The 20,957-nt window shown below is 48.8% G+C and overlaps 1 protein-coding gene across 2 annotated transcripts in view; it reads left to right on the top strand.

Annotated features, from left to right (window-relative positions):
* The first annotated feature begins 343 nt into the window (after nt 1-343).
* The window catches only part of ADORA1 (adenosine A1 receptor), a 32,876-nt gene continuing 12,262 nt past the window's right edge, over nt 344-20,957 (top strand). The window contains exons 1-2 of one of the 2 annotated variants that reach the window (XM_007448996.1): nt 344-370; nt 1,230-1,627. In XM_007448996.1, coding sequence (XP_007449058.1) covers nt 1,287-1,627 — 341 coding nt within the window. In that variant the 5' untranslated portion in view covers nt 344-370; nt 1,230-1,286. Of the gene's footprint in view, nt 371-843; nt 863-1,229; nt 1,628-20,957 lie in introns of those variants that run through there. The other variant, XM_007448997.1, reaches the window with a different exon arrangement.

Raw genomic sequence — 20,957 nt, 5'->3', positions numbered from 1 at the left:
CACATCAAACCCTACTACAAGCTCACATTTCCCAGCTTTTCTCACCCAGAATCACTGCCTTTGTTTAGAGGAGGGGATGGAGGAGGAGACAGAGGGCCAGGAGGGAGGGGCCCCGCGGTGCCGCCGCCGCCCGCACCCCCTCCGGTTGTGCGGAGCCCGACTGCCACTCAGCTCTGGCGCCGTGGGCGACGGAGGCGCCGGGTGCCCGAGTCGAGTCCCAGACAGCTGCCATCCCTCTGGACCTGACAGGCTGGCCCTGGATTCTTCAGGCATCCCTGGAGCAAGAGGCTGCCCAAGGCGTGGAGCTGGGAGGGCGCTTGGACGGAACCGTTCAGGTGGCTAGGAGCTCTGCCAGCTTTGGTCACCTTGGGTAAGTCTGTACCTCAGTTGTCTCCGGGTCATCCCCAGTGGGGATGCAGGAAAGGGTTGAAAGAGGCGACTAGAATGCCCCCTTGGCACAGGGTGTGTGCGAGGGTCCCTGGCAGAGCCAGACCGGGACCGGGGACTGCTAGGAAGCAGGAGCCAGCAGTGCCTCTGGTGGGTGGGAGCAGGGCATGTGTGTGCTGCAAGCTGGGGAGAGGGGACCGCGCACCCTGGCTTATTGCTGGGCTCAGTCCTCCAGACCCACGTCTGCCAAACCAGTCCCAGGTGCGAAACAGGGGCGCTACCTCTTTAAAAGCGTCCGGGCTGAGCCTCTGCCGCACCATGTGATTGCCTGAAAGGCCCGGCTAGGAGCTCTGCGGCGGGAGCCTGGAGGACCGTGAGCTGCTACGCGCGGTGCTGAGAACCCAGCCCTGCCTGGCGCGGCCTCAAGCCCTGAGTGGCACCAGGTGTCCGGAACTTTGGGCACAGCCTCTGGGACTCCCTGGCCACCAGCAGACAGGATGGTGAGCTCCCTGCATCCTGTTCTGTGGGCATGGGTAGGCAGAGGCAGGCACTGGGGACCCCTGTGGGGTGAGTGTGTGCTGGGAACCGCCTCACACCTGATAAAATAGCCAGTGGAGGAGTGAGTGCTGCTATTTTATGTTGTCGAATGGATCCTCTGGGACTGATAAGGGGAGGGGACAAAGATTCAGCAGAGAAAGGGTTAGGGTACCCCACCAGCTTGGGCAGGCACTAGATGTGCCAAGTGGGGCACATCTCCAAAGGGCAGCTGGACTTCCAGAGCTGCCTGGGTTCCCCTCCCCTTCCCAGGCAGGCCTTCCCACCCCAGGCTTCCATGACCACAGGTGCTTGCCTCCTGCCCCTTGGTGCCTGTCTGCTGATGTGCCCAGCCTGTGCCCACCATGCCGCCCTCCATCTCGGCCTTCCAGGCCGCATATATTGGCATCGAGGTGCTCATCGCCCTGGTCTCCGTGCCTGGGAACGTGCTGGTGATCTGGGCAGTGAAGGTGAACCAGGCACTGCGGGATGCCACCTTCTGCTTCATCGTGTCACTGGCAGTGGCTGATGTGGCAGTGGGCGCTCTGGTCATCCCACTTGCCATCCTCATCAACATTGGGCCACAGACCTACTTCCACACCTGCCTCATGGTCGCCTGCCCTGTCCTCATCCTCACTCAGAGCTCCATCTTGGCCCTGCTGGCAATTGCTGTCGACCGCTACCTTCGTGTCAAGATCCCGCTCAGGTGAGTCCAGAGCAGCTGAAGGTACCTGCTGTGCCCCATGCTGGGTGGCTTGAGGGCCATCTAGAGAGGATAAAAGGTAGAGCATAAGACCCCAAGTAAGCTGGATATTCTCTGGGCCATTGTGCCCCAGCCCTCACTCTCCTCTCTGCCCTGCAGTATCAGGCTGAACTCAAGTTGAAGCAGGAGGGGGCTGGGTGGCTGGAGGAATGTGAACCTTGGTGCTCAGGACCCCAGAGCTGAAGCTCTGCTGTTGTCCTGACCCAGCCAAGGAACCTGAGGCTGCCTGTTCAGCCTGGCCGGGTGGTGGGGGGTGGGGGTGGGGGTGGGGTAGACAGTGAGCCCTGGTTGGGAATGAGCTGATCTCCACCAGTTCGAGGGAAGTGGAAGGGGCAGAGCTGATTGGTAGGTGGGCTTAGGGTGGGACACCGCGGACAGGAGTGCTGCTTCTCTAACCAGACCTGGGAAAGCTTCCTGAGGATACTCTTTCTTGTTCTGCAGATACCCTTGTGCTAGCCAGCTCCCTGCCCCAGGGCTGTCCTGTTGAACTCAGACAGTCTGATTACCTCTGCCCAACTCCCACTTATGGGATCTCTGTTGCAGGCAGGAGGAGGCAGGCTCTTAATGTTCTTGTGTTGCAAAACCATGTTGTCTTTCTGGTCACAGCAGAGGTGCTTATGCTGTGTCCAGGCAGCACCAGTGTGGGTGACCTAATAGTGGCAGTCCTGTCATGCAGGTGTCCAGTCCACATTGGGGCTCTTTCCCCGGGCCCGCCAGGCCATAATCTTGTCACCAGGCAGTGCCTGGGCACACTGCCAGTGCTGGCCTCACTGGGACATTCTTGTGAGGCATGCTTGCCCCCTCTTTAAGTCTTCTCACCAGTAGATTCCCTTTCTACTGCGGAGTTCTAGACGTCTTCGGCACCTGCTGTCCCTGGAGTAGCTTCCATACCTGGGACATGGAGCCTCTGGCCTCACCTGACAACTTGCCCAGGCAGGCCTAGGCACCCATGTTTCTCCTGTTTGCATTACATTTGTACATGTTTAATTTTTCAAAGATTTTATAATGCACCACGTTTTTCCTCTTTTCATCGTGATCCTATAAGGGAGGTGAAGTAGGAGCTGGTAAAGGGGAAACAGATCCAGAGAACCTCCTGAAGCTGATTGGGAGCAGAGCCTTGATTCCACTGCTCCCCTTCCTTCCTGATTCCCCCAGTGTCCCAGCCCCCTGATGGCAGTGTTCCTGCCCTGTTTACCTCCTTCACAACCTCCAAGTTTCCCAGGGAAGGTGAGGTGAAGACTGCTGCTCAGGAGAGAAGGGAAGACAGGGAAGGCAGCCCAGAAACCCTGTAAGCTCAGCCGCTGAGGGGCCTTCATGCTGCCATTAGCCCCAGGTTGTGGCTGAGCTATATACCAATGAACCTGATTTCAACCCATTAGCATGGGCTGGGCCTCTGAGCCTGGTGATTATAACAAAGTGTTGCCACATTAGGAAAGTCATGCAGATACGTGAATATAGGAAGGCTGCTTAAGAAATCTGGTCTACTGAGTGGGTGCCAAGGCAAACCAAAGGCCTGGTCATGATGTAACAGAGGTCACGGGCCCACAGAATATCCCCTCCTTGTCCTGTGGGGATGGGGATGGCTGTGCTGGCAGAATTGCAGGCTCATTCTTCCAGAAGACAGCTTCTGTTGCTCCTTGCTCCAGCCTTGAAGAGCCGGGGGTCTGCAGGAGCTATCGTTGGAGGGCCAAGGCAGAAGTATGCATAGAGGCTAAGAATGCAGGCCTGGGTTCAAATCCTTGCTATGAATTCCTAGCTGTACGACCTTGAGAAAGTCACTTATTAACCTCCTTCAGTTTTAACTTCCATGTCAATAAAAGGAGACATTAATAATAGTACCTTCTTCCTAGGGTGATTGGAAGAATATAATAAACTCCTACATATAAAGCACGTGGTACTGTATAATGCACCTGGTGGTATATGCAAGCCATAAGTGGTAGGTTTATTTTGTAGTTTTATTATCATTGTTAACATATGGCTCAAAGTGGGTCTGAATAGGCAAGCCCTGCGCCCTCACCCCCCCCACACTGATGCTTTTACATAACAACATATATGCCCTTATACACATGCACGCACACATGGGCACACAAGACACACCACATTTCCAGGGAGGTGTCGAAGTACTGTTAAGTTATATTTATACATGTTTTTCTCCCTTGCTAGATTGTCATGCCTCAAGTGCAGTGACATGGACAGTGGCCACATTTTGTTCGTTTGTACAAATTCTCCAGAATGCCTAGCATAGTGTCTGGCGCATAGCAGACACTCAGTAAATGTTGATTGAATTGGATGAGTTTTCAGAGCTCACAAGGTTGAGCCTCAGGCAGGCCTTCCAGGGGCCTAACCTCTAACCATCGTGCTGTGGCCTGTATCTTCCCAGCATTCTACCTCAGGGCCCTGACCACAACTGCCCTTATCAGCTCAGGTGGCTCCTTCAGAGCCACACTCCAGTAGTGCCTGAGAGAGGAGTCTTTCTCCTGAGTTAGAGAAAGGCTGCTGGGCCTAGCTTCCAAAGCTGGGATTCTGGAGGCTGGGCTGAGGTGACGGGTCACTCCAGGTCCCCACGCAGGAGGAACAGCATGCACTGCTGCCCTCTGGGCAGCTGGAGTCAGCAGGCTGCTGGGTCTGGGAGAACACCTTTCTGCTGGAGGTCCCCATGTGCCTGGCTCCCTGCCCTGACAAGCCAGTCAGAGGTAGATGTGGCCTGGGAACCAGGGAGCAATACTGCTCAAGCATTGGTGAGGCATGTATGCGGCATTCAGTGACAGGAGTCAGCTGGGCCCCTCACCAAGCAAGGCATGGTTTGGTCAGTCAACCACAAATTTTATTTCCTTCCACTTGGCAGAAAGCCAAGAGAAAAAATGGTTCACGTGGTGTAGTGTGATCCAGTTACCAAAAAAACACTTAAATTGTTGATACATCAATAACCTGTGGTTATTTACATGTATTTTACAGGTTATTTGCCTGGCACCTCCACATGCTTGGTAATGGATACCCCATTCCCCTCAGCTCCTACTTCTAGGGAATCCCTGGGTTTTCTTGGGGGCACTCTGTGCCAACTTGATACCTACTCCAGGGGGCTTGTTATGGCGAGGAGTGCCACTCCCTGACCACCACAGCCCTCTCTGTGGGAAGGAGACCTGAGCAAGGTCTGTCTGTGACCAGATGGGTTGGTGTGGGGTGAAGGGGTGATGGGTATTTGGGAGTCAGAAATACCTGAGTTTGAACCTTGCTGTTACAAACTAGCTGTGCAACCTTCTTGGATAAGTTATTCAATCCCTGAGCCTCCTCTTCGCCACCACACCCCCTGCCACCGTCTGTTAAGTGACTGAATTCTGGATTCGAGGTCTCTGAGGTTCCTGTCAGCTCTAACTTTCTATAGTTCTTCCTGACCATGACTCCTGCCAATACTGTGTTGAAATCCTAGGAAGATTGTGTTGTGTTTTTTAGCTCCTAGTGCTTATGAGCTAGGCACAGTGCCATATATATATATATTTTTTTTTTGTTTGTTTGTTTGTTTGTTTGTTTGTTTTTTTTGCGGTACACGGGCCTCTCACTGCTGTGGCCTCTCCCGCTGTGGAGCACAGGCTCTGGACGCGCAGGCTCAGCGGCTATGGCTCACGGGCCCAGCCGTTCCGCGGCATGTGAGATCCTCCCGGACGGGGGCACGAATCCGTGTCCCCTGCATCGGCAGGCGGACTCTCAACCACTGCGCCACCAGAGAAGCCCACAGTGCTATATTTTTATATGTTTTATCTCATTTAATGCTCATAGTTTCTTGCTGGTAGAGGTTATTGTTAACCCCATTCTAGACACGTCTATAGATACACTGAGGTCTAAAGCTCAGGAAAGTTCAGTAATTTTCCCAAACATCTTATCAGGAGCCAAGACAGGATTTGAATCCAGGTCTGTCTACCAGAGATGCCTTTAACTGGTATGTGTTTTGAATCAGCCTCGAGAAGCTATAAGACTTATGGAGCAGTTTCCTCACGGCTGTTAGCGGGGGTGATTTTTCCCCTCTGATTTTTGCCATGGCCTCTGCACTCTGCTCCAGCCCATGCTTGGTGCCTCTCCCTCCCTCCTCACCTTCACTCCAGTGGGCAGTTGAGCCCCTGGCAGCCCTGCCTCTGTCCACAGCTGGAGGCCTTCCCAACTGGGCTGCTGACCAGGGAAGTACAGCAGAGTGTGGGGGAGGCCAGACTGCTGGACCAGAGCTCTGGGAAAGAAATCTGGTAGATTAAGATATGTTTGCTTTTAGGCATCAATTTAGCCCTCTCCCCTCACCCCCCAGCTAGCCTGGGCTTTTCTGGACAACTAAAGTGCCTCCTGTGCTTGCACCGCAGCAGGTGACCATCTGTGGTCTCAGGGTCCCAGAACAGTTGCTCTCTGGTGGTGCCATCTGCTTTCAGCAGAGGTAGGCCATCTCTAGCTCTTGTACGGATGGATTAGTCATTGGCCTAGAGTGGCTGAGACAGAAGAGGAGTGATAGCAAGCCCTGATGCCCAACTCCCTCACATTTGGACAAGAGGAAACAGAGGCCCAGAGTTCCAGCATGTTCAGGGTCACTCAGCCACAGGCTCTTTTCTCCTCCTAATTCTGACTCTGGCTCCCCAGCCTTTGACGTAAAAGGCTTACCTGCAAGGAACAGAACAGAGAAATTTCAGCCTCCACAGGTTAAGTCAGCAAATTAGTGGTGGGCTTAGAGGGGGAAAGTGATGGAAGGATGTCAACTTTGTGATTAAAAAGGTAATTTCTTTGTTTGAACTAAGGATAGCCTTCAGGTGGATTATGCTAAAGAGCGCTCTGGGCAATCCAGATTAGCATCAGTGGTGAAAGCTTCGCCCAGCTGACATTGGAATGGCATCTAGGAAGCCTCCGAGTGCTTTAGGAGTGCTGCTTGGAAGCAAGGGAATGGCCAGGATACTTTCTGAAGAACCCCTCTACCCAGAGGTCATGGGGCAGAGCCTTGGAGGCTGTGTTGTGTTTGACATTTATTTCTAAGCATAAAAGCAATCCATGTTTATTGTTAAAAATTTGAAAAATATAGAAAAGAATAAAGATGACAAAATAAGCAGTAATTCTGCCACCTGCAGATCACTACTGTTAAATTTCTGGTGTTCCAGAAAATTTTCCAACATATATAGATGATAGATAGGTAGACAGATAGATAGATGTTAGATAGATAATTATTTTTACATAGTTGAGTACATCTATGGTTTTTATATCCTATTTTATACACTTAATTTTACATTATAAGCATTTCCCCCATGTCAATAAAGAATATTTTCTAAGGAGTTTTATAATGGTATAATATTGGATTGTCTTTTTATTCATCTTTTAGGTCTTAGCTAAAACAGCCCCTTCTTAGGGAGCCTTCCCTGACCCCCTCCCTCGCTAGACCAGTTTCATTTCCTCTGTTAGTTACTTCAGGTGGATCTATTTTTCCTTCCCCATCTCTCCTGGCCCAGGTAGTTTTTCTGGGCTTGGTAAGCACCAAAAGGGCCAGGACCACATCTGCTCACATACCTATGTAACCCCCATGCCTGGCACAGAGTAGGCATGCTATAAACGTTTTTTGAATAAATGATTATCATATTTTATATGACTTTTATATTTTATATGACTCATTTTTATTATTTTGACTAGATTGTTACTGATTTTTAATTTTTACAAATAACACTACAGTGATACCCACAATTCACATTGTTTGTAGGATCAGAGCCAAGCCTAGAGCTTTGGGTTTTGCCTCCTAGTAGATAGCACAGCTTCTGTCTGTAAGGATTTTCTTATAAGGTTAAATATTTCCCAACTCCCTTTCCTCCAACTCTCCCTGCTCCTCCTGCCCAGTTTCACCAAAATTGCAAACCCCCAGAGGTGCACCTGGCATTTCTCTGCCCATTTGCCCTTCTGGGCTAGGTAGGGCAGGACTGTCTGGGCCCCAAGTCTAGTCCACATTGCCTAGTCTCTATTCCCTGAGGCCTGGGCATCCTGTTTCTTCGTGTCTTAGTGAGGAGAGCAGTCCCTAGAGTAGAGGGCTTGGAGTATGGTACTTCCTGGTTGGCCTCATTTGGCAGGATGGTCACAGAACAGAGAGGAAGGAGGATACCTGGCTCTTTAAGCTGCATGAATCACCCCTTCAGCCTCAGCCTCCTTCTTAACTCAAGCCCCAAGGAGGCTACCAGCTGCCCAGGCTACCTATAGATTGATTTTGCCTGTTCTTGAACTTTTATAAAGGGAATTGAGTAGTATATACTCTTTTCTGTCTGGCTTCTGAAGCTTAAAATTATGTCTGAGATTCATCCATACTATTGAGCAAAATAGTAGGTTTTGCTTGTTTGTTTTTGTTTTGTTTTGTTTTTTCTCATTGCTGTTAGAATTCCATTGAATGAATAATGTGTCACAATTTTTAAATTCTGGATGTATTTGGAAGAAAAAAAAATTTTTCTTATGGATTGGATATGGGGTGTGAGAGAAAGAAGAGTCAAGTATGACCAAACTTTTAGTTCTAAGCAACTGGAAATATAGAGTGTGCATTATCTGAGGTGGGAAAGGCTGCAGGTGATACAAGTTTTGGGAGCAATAAAAGGAGTTCAGATTTAGACATGTTGAGTTTGGTGTATCTATTAAATGCCTCAGTGGAATGTTGAGCAGGCATTTGGATGGATATACAAGGATGGAGTTCAGAAGAAAGGTCTGGGCTGAGGATGTAAATGTGACAGCCATTGGCATGTTGATGGTGTTTAAATACATGAGGCTGGATGAGATCCCGAAGAGAGAAAGTAGAAATAAAGAAGAGGATGAAGATGATATGATACTATACATAGAAAATCCTAAAGACACCACCAGAAAACTACTAGAGCTCATCAATGAATTTGGTAAAGTTGCAAGATACAAAAATAATATACAGAAATCTGTTGCATTTCTATACACTAACAGTGAAGTATCAGAAAGAAATTAAGGAAACAATCCCATTTACCATCGCATCCAAAAGAATACAATACCTGGGGATAAACCTACCTAAAAGTCAAAAGATCTATACTCTGAAAACTGTAAGACACTGATGAAGGAAATTGAAGATGACACACACAGATAGAAGAATATACCATGTTCTTGGATTGGAAGAATCAGTATTGTTTAAATGACCATACTACCCAAGGCAATCTACAGATTCAGTGCAATCCCTGTCAAAATAATGATGGCACTTTTCACAGAACTAGGTCAAATAATTTTTTTTTTTTTTTTGCGATATGTGGGCCTCTCACTGTTGTGGCCTCTCCTGTTGTGGAGCCAGGCTCCGGACGCGCAGGCTCAGCAGCCATGGCTCACGGGCCCAGCCGCTCCGCGGCATGTGGGATCTTCCCGGACTGGGGCACAAACCCATGTCCCCTGCATCAGCAGGCAGACTCTCAACCAGTGAGCCACCAGGGAAGCCCCCAAGTAATTTTAAAATTTGTATGGAAACACAAAAGACCCAGAATAGCCAAAACAATCTTGAGAAAGAAGAACAGAGCTGGAGGAATCACACTCCTTGACTTCAGTCTGTACTACAAAGCTACAGTAATCAAAAGAGTATGGTACTGGCACAAAAACAGTCACATAGATCAATGGAACAGGATAGAGAGCCCAGAAATAAACCCATGCACTTATGGTCAATTAATCTATGACAAAGTAGGCAAGAATATACAATGGAGAAAAGACACTCTCTTCAATAAGTGGTGCTGGGAAAACTGGACAGCTACATGTAAAAGAATGAAATTACAACATTCTCTAACACCATATACAAAAATAAAGTCAAAATGGATTAAATATGTAAATGTAAGACTGGATATTATAAAACTCCTAGAGGAAAAACATAGGCAGAACACTCTTTGACATAAATTGCAGCAATATTTTTTTGGATCCATCTCCTAGAGTAATGGAAATGAAAACAAAAATAAACCAGTGGGACCTAATTAAACTTAAAATCTTTTGCATAGCAAAGGAAACCATCAACAAAACAAAAAGACAACCTACTGAATGGGAGAAAATATTTGCAAATGATATGAGCAATAAGGGATTAAGAGCCAACGTATGTAAACAGCTCACACAAGTCAACATAAAAAAAAAAACCCTGATTAGAAAGTGGGCAGAATAACTGAATAGACATTTTTCCAAAGAGGAAATGCAGATGGCCAAAAGACACATAAAAAGATAATCATCAGGGAAATACAAATCAAAACCACAATGAGATATCAACTCACCCTGTCAGAATGGCTGTCAACAGAAAGAACACACATAACAAATGTTAGAAAGGATGTGAAGAAAAGGGAACCCTCCTACACTGTTGGTGGGAAGGTAAATTGGTGTAGCCACCATGGAAAACAGTGTGGAGGTTTCTCAAAAAACTAAAAATAGAACTACCATATGATCCTGCAATTCCACTGTTGGGTGTATATCTGAAGAAAATGAACACACTAATTCGAAAAGATACATGCGCCCCAATGTTCATAGCAGCATTATTTACAATTGCCATGATATGGAAACAACCTAAGTGTCCATCAACAGATGAATGAATAAAGAAGATGTGGTATATATATACAATGGAATACTAGTCAGCCATAAAAAAGAACAAAATTTTGCCATTTGCAGCAACATAGATGGCTTTGGAGGGCGTTATGCTGAGTGAAATAAGTCAGAGAAATACAAATACTGTATGATATCACTTATATGTAGAATCTAAAAAACACAACAAACTAGTGAATGTAACAAAAAAGAAGCAGACTCACAGATATAAAGACCAAACCAGTGCGGGGGGTGGGAGGGGTGGGGGCAATATAGGAGTGGGGGAGTGGGTGTAACATAGGCTTAAAGGTGTATTGTACATCATGGGGAATATAGCCAATATTTTGTAATAACTGTAAATGGAAAGTAACCTTTCAAAATTGTATAAAATTTTTTTTAAAAGTTTAAGAAAGCAGAGGAGAGGACCAAGGACTGAGCATTGAGAGTTTGGGGAGATGATGAAGCACCAGCAAAAGGGACTTAAGGAGAGCTACAGATATAGGAAGAAACCCAGAGCCCCAGGTGTGGTGTCCTAGAAGCCAAGTAGAGAGTATATGAAGGAGGAGCAACAGATTGGCTGTCAAGTGCTGCCAATGGGTCAAGTGAGATGAGGACTGAGAATTACCATTGGATTTAGCAAGAGCAATGTTAATAGTGGTAGGAGCAGAAAGTCTAGTTGGAGAGGGCTCAGGAGAGAAGAGGAATGGAATTGAAAACAGCTGGCGTAGATTACTCTTTTGAGGTATTTTGTTGCAGAGTGTAAAGGCATGGGGCAAGAGCTGTCAGGAGAAGTGGAAACAAGGCATTTTGCTTTGTTGTTTGCGAAGAAGGGACATTAGTATGTCTGTGTACTGACTGAGACCATCTAGTAGAGAGTGCAAAACTAATGATAGGGCAAAGGATAGAATTTCTGGATTGATGTCCTTGTTTAGGCAAGCAGGGCTGGGACTTAGGGCAAACACAGAGGGATTGGCTTTAGAGGAGCTTGGAGATCATCTAAGAGGCAGAAAGGCAGAGTATGTGGGTGCTGGTAGGTGACGTTCTCTTCGGAGTGTTTCGGTTTTCTTAGTGAAGTGGGAAGCGAGGTCATCAGCTGAGAGGGAGGAGGTGATGGAGAGAGTAGCAAGTGTGAAATAATTCTTTAGGAAGTAGGAGAAAGGCTAGACTCAGAAAGTCTAGTGTAGTTGGAGGCAGCGTTAAGGGCCCACCTGAAGTTCGTGGTGATAAATTTGAGTGTTCAGATGCACAGGCCCAGGCATGGAGGAGGCAGCGAGTTCACTCCTTCACTAATTCAGAAGCACCAGACTCCATGCCAGGCATTAGGTATCTTATCATGGTCAAGAAGTCAGTCCTGGTTCCTGCCCTCATGAAATTCAGAGACTAGCTGGGAGAGAGCCAAGACACATATAAACAAGGAGGTAGCTACAATTACAACTTGAGAAGTATTTGAGGAAGGAAGCCATCCTGGAATTGACTGTGCCCGGCCCTTGGTGGCTTCTCTAAACCCTGTGTCAGTCCAGCCCTCACGGGGCCCAAGGACTAAGGTAGGGCCTTATAGGCCATGTGGTTCAGGGTCAAGAGTTTGGATAGGATTCTAGGTACACACTGAAGCCTTTGAGTGCTTTAAGCAGGGAATGACATAATCCAGATGACATTTTTTAAATGTCAAGTCCTTAACCAAATATTAGCAAATCAAATCCAATAACACATAAAAAGGATAATATATCACAACCAAATAGGTTTTATTCCATGTTAGAGTTAGAACCAAGTGGTGATGGACTGGATGTACAGAGTGGGAGAAGGATCAAGTATGACTCCCCAGGATTAAGGCTGATGCCACAGGGTGGATGGGGTGCCATTTCTGGAGACAGGGAAAGGTGGAGAAGGGAGGGATGGGGAGAAGATTCAGATCCTAGTAGGTACTCAAGTGGTAGTGATATAATAGCAGGTCCACTAGTGGTCTCTCTCTTGCTCGTTCCCCAGCTTCTGTCCCTTCATGTGGTCCAACAGATGGGCCCCCTTTTGCCTCATGCAGCACCAAAGAAGGAGTCCTTCAAATATCCAGCAAGTTTCCTGGGTGCCTCCAGCTGCCCCATCTACTGTTCCCACCTCACTTCTCGGCAGGCTTTTGGCTTTCTTAGGCTGAAACCACAGCAATAAGGACATGTGGCTTTGGGCTCCCTAAAGCTTCCAGAAGGAGACAGCAGAGTTGGGGGTTCGTCCTTCTTGCCAGGCTTTATTCAGAATGAGACACAGTAGCTTCTGTGATAGCTAAGGCCCCCCAAGTCTCTACACATCCTCAGTCAGGTGGTCACTCTCCCTGGATACTCTGTGCCTCCACAGCCTCACTTCCCACCCTCATCGCTGGAACCCACTAGTGGCCTGGCACTGGGGATTGTGTTAATCCCCTGCACAGTGGTCGTTCCTCCCCAGTTCCTCAGCAGGGTCCTCTCACAGCTGCTATATTGGGCACTGGGTGGCCGAGTTTCAGCTAATGCAGCAGAGAAGATGGTCAATCAATAAGCAGGCAGTCATCAGGTATCGGCTCCAGCCTAGCCCTGATGGGCAAAGCAGGAGGGCTGGGGGAGCCCCAAGGCTAGCATAGGGCACACGGGGACAGGGTCTCTGTCTCTCTGGACTGCTTGGTGGAGCACTGTCAGCTCTTCTGTGCAGAAACTGTCTTTTGCCTTGTGTAGCAGAGAAAGCTTTGCAGTGCGGTTGGTGAGGTTGGTGCAGAACCTGAGGGCCAGACCTTGCAGCTCTCACCATGCAGCCTGCTCTCAGAATCCACAGGCTTCCAATTCTCTGCCTTCCCACCCCTGGGAGAGCAGCGGCTGAGACTACAGCAGAGCAAGAGCTACTTCTTAGCCCTTTTTTTCTAGCCCAACGGAACCAAGAGCTCTGATGCACACCCACCCAGCTGGAATGCAATGTACCAGGCAGTGATTCTCTTGGGGGCACCAGAGGGAAAGGTCTGTTGAAAAAAATCCCCTCTACTCCAGATTTTTTTTTCATTTTTTTATTGAAGTATAATTGACTTACAATATTAGTTTCAGTTGTACAACATAGTGATTTCATATTTTTATACATTACAAAATAATCACCAGGATAAGTCTAGTTATTGTCTGTCACCATACAAAGTTATTACACTATTATTGACTATATTCCCTATGCTGTATATTACATTCCCATGAATTATTTTACCCCAGATATTTTTAATGATCACCTTTTCAGAGACACATCTCTCTCCCCCTGCTTTATGGAGGTACGCGAGTCGAATGAAGGGTAAGAGCGGTCTCCCCAGACAGAAAGTTCAGGTACTTGAAACTGTGTCATCTTGGAGTAGTTACCTAACCTTTCTGAGCTTCCATGTCCTCTTCTGCAAAACAGGCTTCTTAATACTTCCTCTAAAGGTTGTAATGAGGCTTAGGGATGAGATACATTAAGGGCCTGGCACATAGTAGGCACTCAGTAAATGGGGGCTGTTACTATCGTCAAATAATCCAAACTTGGTTCTCACATACCACTTGCTGTGTGGCCACTGTAGTTCCACTGGGACAAGTCCTCATCGAGATGAGTTGCATACTCTGTCAGAGCAGGGTGTGGTTCTCTCCATCTGCCTCCCTCATTGTATTTCAGTACCTGACAACACGTGCCTGGCTGGCACTCAGTAGGTGGCTGAATCAGTGTCTGTGGGGGGAAGGAAGCCTTACTGGGGCAGACTGAGTAGCCAGGTAGAGAAGAAATTAGTTGGATATTTTACATTCACCCACAGAGGGCAAACGCAGGTACTGAAGAGTGAAGGGTTATTTCATTAAAACATCCCCAGGAGATGAGAGGAGTAAAGGGTCTGGCTCAAGCTTACCTGGCAACTTAGGGGGGAGTATTCTGGCCTCCTGACCCCCAGCTCAGCTCCTGCTGGTCCCGTACTCCTGTTTCTATGAGGAAAGGGTGTGAATAGTCCCTCCTGGGCTCTGCTTGTCTTCCCAAGGCCTTGTCCAGTCCTTCCCGGACGGCTGGCCTCTGAGGGAGCCGAAGCAAGGGCTCCGCTGGGGGCTGGCAGCTCCATAAATCCTCTCTGGGGAGGAAGACATTCAGTGTGTTTGGGTACTCGCTGTGCTCAGCAGACACACCTGCCATGGTGGCCCATCCTCTGCAGAATAAATACAACACCCCCTACCCCACATTATGGGCTCCTGGGGCTGCCATTCTCAGATGGCCCAGCAAGGGCTGGGGAGAGATGCAGAAGCCACTCAGCGGCTCTGTCAGGCTCAGGGGCTGACAGTCTGGGAGCAGCCAGCAAGCCAGAGAGGGGTGTGAAGGCATGACGCCTTCCCTCTGCCATCATCACCTGTAATCATGACAGGAGGCCATGGTGGCTTCAGGCTCTTAGTGGTGTTTGTGTGTGTGTGTGTGTGTGTGTGTGTGTGTGTGTGTGTGTGTGGGTGTGTGTGTGTGTGTGTGTGTGTGTGTGTGTGTGTGTGTGTGTGTGTAGGGAGCTATAGCTTTTTATTTTTAAAGGTCAAAAAATTATATCCTGGGTTTTTAGACCTTTCATTCAATTCTGCTTGCTCACCCCTGCCCCCGCCCATCCCAATCCCTCATTCAAGGCTTAGGGAAGAGTCCCAACAAGGCTAATCTCTTTCCTGTTTGTGCCCCACCCAATCCTCATGCCCTTCCCCCACCATTAATCTTCCTTGACGTAGGAACACAGTTTATATGTTCAAGTTAAGAAATGTTTTCTGACAACACAAGTCCTGCCCTCAATGGCAGAGACCCACAGTCTCTTGGGCAAGACTGACAATTTACCAGCTGCCACGCAGCAGGAGGCCTGAGCAAGCCTGGCCCACATACATGCACACAGGGCCAAGGTTACTCCCCCAACCTAGGATGCTCAACCCCAACCCACCTTTTACCTGTGTTCAAAACTCACCTTCCCTGCCTCCTAGCCAGTTACATCTTAACCTGTCCAGGCCTTGGAGTTGAGAAGGATGAAAGAAGGATGTTTAACATCTAAGACCATGTCTTAAACACACACACACACACACACACACACACACACACACACACACACACACACCCCTCAGAAATCTGTTCCCTTTTCTTTCCTAATTCCTACTCATTCTTTAATAGTCAACTCAGATGACACCTCCTCCCAGAAACCTTCCTTGTTTTGGTGTGTTTACAGCTCCCCATGCTCCCCTGTAACACAGCCCTTGTCAGATTGCACCGAGGTAACCTCCTTCACTGGCCTGTGAGCAACTTGAGGGTGGGGTCCAAGCCTATTCACCTCTTCTTCAGTGTCCAGCATAGTTTCTGCCCATTTTTGGTATCTAATGCCTGACCAATAAATGAATGGTAATAGTAGCAAGTGACTCTTGAACAGCTAATATTTGTTAGGCCTTTGCAAAATACTTTATGTGGATTCTCTTATTTAAATCCTTGCACAATTTTATGAAGAGGCACTAATAGTGTTTTATAATAGTAATAATATATTCCTATTTTCCACATTTTCTGAGGAAGCTGAGGCTCAGAGAGGTTAAACAACTTATTATTAGTCACACAACATCTAAGTGTAACTGGAATTGTTGAATGAACAATTGAATGGATGAATGAAAAGACCTGCATTTGAGCCTTGACTCCAACCTTACTGCTGGGTGATTTTGGGTAAATCACTTACCTCTTTGGGTCTCAGTTTCCACACCTATAGAATGGGCACAATTCCTTATCCCTACTGCAGAGAGTTGTCTATAAAGGAGTGCTCTCAGAATAGGAAAATGGCTGCATTGTTCAGGGATGAGTTGGTTCTGGGTGTGTGTGGGGAGGCTCCCAAACCCCCACCCCAAGCTGTCCTCTGGCCGGCAGAGTACCGCCCAAGAGCTGGCCTGACTGCCTGGCACTGAGGTGGCAGAAGGAGCTAATGTTGGCTGCCGGGCTATGGGTACATGAGTGGAGCAGAGACCCGAGAGACAGACACAACTGCCACCGGGAAGTAAGAAGGATCAGGAAGTGGGTGCTGCCGCACGCCTGGCAGAGGGGCTGAGTTTGTCTTTGGAGCTGACGTTTAAAGAGAAAACCTCTTCCCTCTTCCCCCTCGGGTGTCGTGCCACACTGTCTACCACCTGCTCGATCTGTAGACAGCTCTCCTGGCTGCTGGGAGATGGTGCTGCATCTCCAGCACTCAGTGGAGTGGAGGCTCCACACCAACAGCTCCCTGACCACACGAGGTGGGCGGGCGCCTTGGGCCTAGTGGGGAGGGAACTCACAGCGACTGGATGTGCAGGCTACTGCTGGGCTTTAACTCCTCCATGATGGGCAGCTCCAGGGCCTCAAGGGGTCTGCACAGCAGCGGTTGTCACCTTCCACCGCTGAAGTCCACACAGGCAAGGACGGGCCATTCTCTAAGCCGCAGTCTTCCTGTCAGAACATGGCCTGAGTCTGAGCTCGGTCTACTGTCAAGGTTTGAAGAAAAAAATGTTCAAGGGAAACACTTGGGAGGAGAATCAAGGACAGGGGACCCCCCTCCCAAACCAGGGAGACCTGAGCCCCCAATTCACCCAGTACAGAGGGAGACCCGGAGCCGGGAACTCAGAGGCTGGAACTCAGTCTGCCGCTGTTCCCATTTGGACAAGCCACCTCACTTCTCCGGCGCTGCATCTTTCTCAGCAAAGGGGACTCACAGTCCCTGCCTGACTTCTCAGGTTGCTGCAAGGATCCAGCATGCAGTGTGTGTGCTGAGTCTGAGGAAAGAAGGGATGCTGAGAGGCACCGAACTCTGAGTGCCTTAGGCGTCAGGCTGGCAATGTTGGTCTCCCAGTCCTGACTCTGCTACTTACTTGTTCTATGATCTTGCCCAAACTCTCTGAGCCTCCGTTTTACACGTGTAAAATGGAAATAATGACATCTTCCTCATTGGATTGTTGAGGGGATTACACGTGAAAATAATGTAAACCCACCAACTCTCTCCAGTATCACAGGGGCTTGTTCTTCCCCTTTCCTGCTGTTTCATGGGAGGGAAGACGATGGATGGGTAGCAGCATGCACATGTGTGTCTCTCTGTCTCTGTCGCGGTTGGGGCAGACATTTAACACAGCCACCCTCCACTGTGGCTTGAGAGGTTCCTTTACATGCATGCCATCGCCTAATGTTGGTGAGCTCCACCTGGGGAAGTGGCCATGGCACGGCTCGGAGGTGAATAGAGCCGTATACACAGGTGAGGTGTGCTCTGTCACTGTTCTGGGTACAGTCCCCCTCTACTTCAAGCTCCTCCATGAGTCCAGGGGCTGCCTGACATGAGAGGATCCTGAGGAAGGAGACATGTGGTCTTGGGGCAGAGGGAGTGCCTGCGTGCTGAGTGTCCCCTCCATGTCAGGAACAGTGATGAGTGCCTTCTTTGCTAGCATATTTAATTTTATTTAGCCTTGCAAGGCTGGTATCAACACCATTTTTACAAATAAAGAAATAAGAGAACCAGGGAGGTAAAGGAACTGGAAAATAGTTATCCAGCTAGTAATTAGCAAAACTGGGATTTGTACCAGCTTACCAGATACCAAAGTGAATGCTGCTTGTGATATACCCACTAACCCAGCCACTCTCCTCAGGGATTTCCAGACTGTGGGGAACCACAGCCCCTGTCCTCAGAGAGCTTCTAGGCTAAGATGGAGGCAGAACACAAGATTTTGCAGTTAAGAGAAATTGGCACAGGCTGAGCTAAGAGGGCTGAGATTTCTGGGACAGAGGCTGCTAGTGGGCACAGGCCTGGCCTGACCTGCCATCTGGTTTCCTTTAGGCCCTGCCTGCTTTCTCTCAGGTTCTAGGGCCTGAATGTGCTCATTTGCACAGCTACCTCGATCACAAGTGCAGGGAAGCTAAATCAGGAGGTGTTGCTAACATCATGGCAGCAGAAATAATCCCATGAGGTCCGTGGAAGTGAGAATGGAGGAGGTAGGCTAGAGAGGCAGCTCAGCTGACCCTGGGCTGAGTGTTGTGAGGGATTCCAGGAGACCTTCTCTGCCACCCACAGGTAGCATGCATGCCGCAAAGAGCACTGGGCCAGGTTCAGAGGAACCTGGGTTCAGTCTCAGTTCAAACACTAATCAGCCAAGCTATGGCCTTGGGCACTCACTGAACCTTCTTGGGCCTCTGTAAAATGGCAACAACAAAATCTTCCCTGTCTATCAAGCAAGCTGAAATGGTTTGTGAGGAGAGCTGTGTGCCCCACTATCATTTCGCTGAGGTGGGGAGCCTCTTGCCTTCCCTTCTCCCACCCTGGCTCCCTGCCTTTCCTCTCTCCATATGGTGGAGGTGGCTGTCCATTAACAGAAACAAGTCACACAGGTGGTTTGCAAGAGACCTGGCAGGGATTTGAGTTCCTATTTCCTGCAGGGTCCAAGACAGTGCCTTTCCTTTTTCTGGGCTCCTCAGACAGGCTTCTCCCCAAACAAGGGTGGGGAGGGTTACTTCTGGCCCAGCATTAGGCTGAATGCCATTGGGCCTTGCTTCTCACACACATTGCAGTCTGAGAAGCTTGGACAATAAGGGGTACTGGGGAACATAAGACTATAGTCCCTATTCTCAAAGTCCTCACAGCCTCATGGGGATATTATTGTGTGAAACACAAAACCCTGGTTTGGGACGCAGCTGACCTGAGTTGCAGTTCCAATTCTGACCACCAGCTCTGTGACCTTGAGGGAGTTACCCAGTCTTCTCATCTGTGGAGATGCTGTCTCCCTCCTAAGATGATTGTGGAGAGAGGAAAGGAGAGACTGTATGTAAAGCTCAATGCCAAGTGGTTACTATAGGAACACTGGGAGGTGGGCTAGGCAGATATCAGCTCCATTTTGGATGAGGAAGCTAAGATTCTGAAAGGTGATGTAATCTGCTAACACAGCAAGTTTGAGTCTGATTAGAACCCAGGCCCTCTAATGCCTGTTACACGCCTGCCAGAGTTGTGTTATCTTGAGCCTTTTGTTTCCTTGGCCAACTGGTGTAACTCTGTTGGAGATAGTGGGTACCAGCTATGGAGGTCAGAGAGGGAGAGTTTTGGGTGGTCAGGTCTTTGTGGGATTTGAAAGTTGGGGACCCTAGAGTTGGACCTTCCAAATGGCCCCTATTGTTGGTATTAATATCAGCTGGGTGAGGGAGGCCACTTTGGTGTCCCCACCCTGTGCCTGCAGTGCCTGTCCTACCTGATTCTTGCCTGGTTGAGTCCCCAAGGCCCATTATTGTCAGCAATCTGCATTTTCTTTTTTGTGGCTCTGAGCACAGCACTTTGAAGTTTTTGTGAATGGTGGATGGAAAAAAAAGGCTTCGATATAATAAGCTTCCTCCGCTCCCACATACATCATGATGTGAGATTCCCGCATCGAGGGTCGTGGCAGATGTGAGTGATTTACTGGGCTTTGCAGAGTGGCAGAAGTGACTGAAACTATGATCATTGATCAATGCTCAGAGAAGCTGCCTCTCCAGACCCCTGCTCTGGGATGCTGCCAGGGGCTCCATGCTGCTCCGTTATCCTGGCGCAAATCACAAGGGTGTAGGGCAGCTCCCTGAGAACAGACTGTTCCCTACTTCCACCCAGGGACAGCTGTGAGGGGAAGGGCTGGTCTTGTAGTTAGAACCACCTAATTAAGTGGCTTAATGTATTAAGCTGGATGATTTATAATGGAAAGTGACTGGGTGACTGGGACAGAAACTTGGAATGGAAATCTCAAGGATTCTATGGAAGATCCGTCATCTGGGTGGGCTGGGTGCAGGGTCTTCTACCTGCCGGGAGGGATGTTGTGGAGAGAAGCAAAAAGCTTCAAAGTGGCTTCCTCTTACCCTCCTTCCTACTTTATTCACATTTAAAGTTGTTATTGATATCATTGGATTAATGTTTACCATGTTGGTAACTTTTCTATTCATTGGGTTTGTTGTTTGTTTCTCCCCTACCTTCTCTTTTCCGCCTTCACTGGTTTTAACTGAGCATTTTATATGAATCTATTTTCCTTTCTAAAAATATTATTGTGTGCCTTGCTGTGTACCAGATACCATAGTGGGTGCTAGGAATACAACATTGAACCAGACCTGACTCCTGCTCTTGGGGGGCTGGCAGTTATATGCTCAGGGAGGAAATAAATAATTTTACTGATTGTCCCACATGGGGAAGAGGAGGGCATCAGCTCCCACCTTGATCCAGGGGATCCTGCTGCATGCTGTCCTGGGCAGGGGACTCTATGCCCAGTCTGTATCTACCTGGGCAAGACTGGGTGCTTCCCCACCTTCCACTGCATCAGAATCCCCCTTATCCCCAGCCTGTCTCTGGGGCTAGGGCAGAAAAAAGGAGGAAAACCTGCAGCAAATGCAGGGCGTTGGAGGGGCAGGGTGGGGCAGGGCTCAGGGCTGATAGCTGTTGCTAAACTCTTCTGCGTGCTGCTTCCTGAGTGGCTGCACTGGTTCCTGGATTGGGTCTGGCCTGCAGCTTCATGTAAGTGTTCCCGCACACTGTAGGGCTCAGTGAATAGGCTTGTGTTGGGACGTAAGACAAAGAAAGCAACAAGAGGCACCAAGGAGGGATGATGGGAAACTGCTGGGTGCTGGGCTTCTTACCACTGTTATCTGGGCTTCAAACTCCACCAACCTGGATGTGAAGTGGGGAGAAAGTCCAGGACCTGGGAGAATATGACTGCAACTTCTTCCAGGTCCCAAAAGCAGGAGTGCCTTGGGTTGTGGTGCAGCAAGACTGAAGTTA

The sequence above is a fragment of the Lipotes vexillifer genome, unplaced genomic scaffold (genome assembly GCF_000442215.2).
Source record: "Lipotes vexillifer unplaced genomic scaffold, Lipotes_vexillifer_v1.1 scaffold1608, whole genome shotgun sequence".
Lineage (NCBI taxonomy): Eukaryota > Metazoa > Chordata > Mammalia > Artiodactyla > Lipotidae > Lipotes > Lipotes vexillifer.
The sequence above is the reverse complement of the archived record's forward strand: the minus strand, read 5'-3'. Positions and strand labels throughout refer to the sequence as shown.